Raw genomic sequence first — 3,486 nt, 5'->3', positions numbered from 1 at the left:
AAAAGCATTCGTTGATGGGGAAGTTCCAGAGGGTATAATGAGTATGGAGAAAAGGATTGGTGAAATGTGCCAAGGTCTACCTTTGGCTGCAAGTGTGTTAGGAGGCCTCCTACGCAACAAGAAAAAACATGAATGGAAGGCAATTCTTGATGGCAATCCCCTTGTTCCACTTGATCAAGATGATAATGGAGAAAATAGCTTAAAGAAAATCCTAAAACTCAGCTTTAATTATCTACCATCTCCACACCTGAAAAAATGTTTTGCTTACTTTGCAATGTTTCCAAAAGATTTTGAGTTTGAAAAGGACCAACTTATCCAACTCTGGATGGCAGAAGGATATCTTTGTCCATTTCAAGATGCCGTTCTAATGGAAGATGTTGGGAATAAGTTTTTTCAACTTTTGTTGCAATATTCCTTGCTGCAAGATGTGAAGCTAGATGAGCACAGTAATATAACACACTGTAAGATGCATGATCTTGTGCATGATTTGGCTGGAGATATTTTAAAATCTAAATTATTTGATCAAAAGGGCGTCAAAGGAGAAAATCTTTCTCAAGTGCGATACTTTGGATGGGACTCACCAAGGGATCAAATAGATAAGATAAATGAGCCAGGACGTTTGTACACATTGTTCTGGAGATGCAATTCTGTACCTGAAGATGTGTTATTAAGTTTTAAGTTCTTGAGAGTTTTAAATTTGTCCAAGTCAGGGATGTGGGAGTTGACAGCTTCAGTTGGCAAGCTAATACATTTGAGATATCTTGATCTCTCTGACACTAATATCAAAGCTTTGCCTGACTCCATATGCAAGCTCTACAATTTGCAAACGTTACGAGTCAATAACTGTTATTATCTTGAGGAACTTCCGGATGAGATGGGAAATATGATAAGTTTGAGACACATATATTGCACACCTCTTCATAATAAGCATTTTCGGATGCCATTTAACATGGGGAAATTGACTTGTCTTCAGACCCTACAGTATTTCGAGGTGGGTATAGAGCAAGGTCGTCAATTAGTAGAATTAGGTCATTTGGAAAACCTTAGAGGTGAATTGACAATCAGAGGTCTCCAATTAGTTGTTAATAAGGAAGAAGCTCAAACAACATATCTACAGGAGAAACCAAACATCTACAAGCTGGCATATTTATGGTCCCATGATGAACCAGAAGGATGTGAAACTAATGATGAGCATGTGTTGGATGGCCTTCAACCGCATCCGAACTTGAAAACCTTAGAAGTGGAGGAGTATTTAGGGACTAGATTTCCTTCATGGTTCAGTGAAAAATTTCTACCAAATTTAGTCAAGTTAAAGTTAATTGATTGCAAAAGGTGCACAAAAATTCCATTGCTTGGCCAACTGAAATTCCTTCGGCATCTTGAGCTGGTAGGGTTCCATAAGGTGGAGTGTATTGGAACTACATTTTATGCGATTGATGGTAACAATAATGGAAATATCCAAGTGTTCCCGTCATTGAAAGAACTAGTATTGGAGGATATGCCTAGCCTTATTGAGTGGAAGGGAGTGGAATTGATACCAACAACAAATGGTGGTAGAGATGAAGTAATTGGAGTAAGAATGTTCCCTGGGCTTGAGAAGCTGAGGATTACAAAGTGTCCATTGCTAAAAAGTACTCCAAATCAATTTGAAATCCTACGTGAATTAATAATTGAAGGAGTTGACAGTGGAATGCCATTGTTGAACTTGTGCAGCAACTTGACATCTCTAGTAAAACTTGATCTCAGTGATGTGAAAGAGCTCACTTGTCTTCCAGATGAAATTCTACGCAACAATGTTTCTCTTCAATTCCTGTCAGTCTCAGACTGTGGAGAGTTTCGTGAATTTCCACAAAGCTTGTACAATCTCCATTCTCTTAAGAGCTTAGAAATATCCTTCTGCACCAATTTCAGTTCCTTTCCTGTTCCAAGTGGAGAGAATTATTTGACTTCCCTTCAAAGTCTTCAGTTATTTTGTTGTGATGAACTGACCATTTTACCAAGTGGAATGGTAGAGCATTGTCGGTCTCTGGAGACCTTGTTGGTCAGCTACTGTAACAACTTAGTTTCCTTTCCTTTACATGTGTGGGAAATGCCTTCACTTTCAGATTTGGATATATCAGAATGTCCAAAATTGATTAGTGTACCCGCAGGGGGACTTCACCGTCTCACCGGGTTAAGGGCATTGTGTATTGGTCCTTTCTCAGAGATGGTGGATTTTGAGGCATTCCAATTGATATTTAATGGCATTCAGCAGTTGTTGTCCTTTCGTAGATTGTATGTGTACGGACGTTTGCACTGGGATTCTCTGCCCTATCAGCTTATGCAACTCTCTTTCCTAACTCATATCCGAATATATGACTTTGGAATCAAGGCTATTCCTCATACACTTGGAAATCTTACTTCTCTTGAAACATTAGAGCTAAGGAGCTGCAAACGGCTACAACATGTGGACTTGTTACATGTCATGCCCAAATTGCGGTATTTGTGGATAGATGATTGTCCATTGTTAGAAGCTCTGATGGATGGAATCGTCAACCTTATTTCTTTGGAAGTGTTAACTTTATCAAAGTGCGAAAAACTAAAGCATCTGCCATCCAGAGATGTCATGCAACGCCTCACCAAATTATGGAGCCTGCAAATTGAAGGCTGCCCACAGTTAAAAGAAAGTTGCACCAAACTGTCAGTGGTTCAAGATTTCTCATCTTCGAGTAATTAACATGGGGTTCACGACCATTCAGAACTTGTGTAAGCCTCTGTTTCTCTTTCAGTTTTTGAATGATTATTTTATCAATGAATCGGATTCTGTGCCTTACCTTTATCATTTTGCACTTCCACTTGAAGCAAACTGTTGTTCTTCAAATTCTTCATCATACAAGGAATGTCTATATTCCTTTAAAGAAAGGAGCAATCACATATCTCTATGGTTCAAAGAGTCTCCCTGGTTTGCGTGACCTTACATCCGTGGAGTTGGTTCGTAAGAAAATTTCTTTGTTGGGCATGATAATCATGCATGCAACAAGAGTCTTTTCCAAAATGTACTCTTTATAATGGGGGATATATTCAATTATTAAGAATACATGTGGATTATATATGTGGGTTTTTTTCCCAATATTTCATTTGGATTTTTCACTTGGAACCTTTTGTTTTCTTACTTCGTTTATGTAGTCCTTGAAATATGAATAATTACTCGTTTCTGAAGTAATTTTATGCACAGACTGACATATAGGAACAAGTAATTCAATTGGTGCTCAATAATGACTCAAATGCATTGCAAAAGATTGCTCTAAAATTTATTTCTTTTTTGCAGATCAAATTTTACTAGACGTGCAAAATGAGATTATCGACCCATTCAGGTTTTGTTTGAGTACTGAATATCTTTTTCCCAGAATGAAATCTACATATGTAACATCAAAAAGCTACAAGCATTAAGGGTGCTTCAATGAGAAACTACCCGGGTCTGTCCTCAGTCTTTGGATGACTGTGTGT

General features: G+C 38.1%; 1 protein-coding gene across 1 annotated transcript; it reads left to right on the top strand.

The window, feature by feature from the left end:
* The first annotated feature begins 325 nt into the window (after positions 1-325).
* On the top strand, positions 326-2,716 carry LOC107059830 (putative disease resistance protein RGA4). The gene has a single exon (XM_015306844.1). It carries the CDS (start codon positions 326-328, stop codon positions 2,714-2,716), a length of 2,391 nt encoding a protein of 796 aa, XP_015162330.1.
* The last annotated feature ends 770 nt before the right edge of the window (positions 2,717-3,486 follow it).

This window comes from Solanum tuberosum, unplaced genomic scaffold (genome assembly GCF_000226075.1).
Source record: "Solanum tuberosum cultivar DM 1-3 516 R44 unplaced genomic scaffold, SolTub_3.0 scf00042, whole genome shotgun sequence".
NCBI lineage: Eukaryota > Viridiplantae > Streptophyta > Magnoliopsida > Solanales > Solanaceae > Solanum > Solanum tuberosum.
This window is presented reverse-complemented; position numbering and strand designations above follow the sequence as displayed.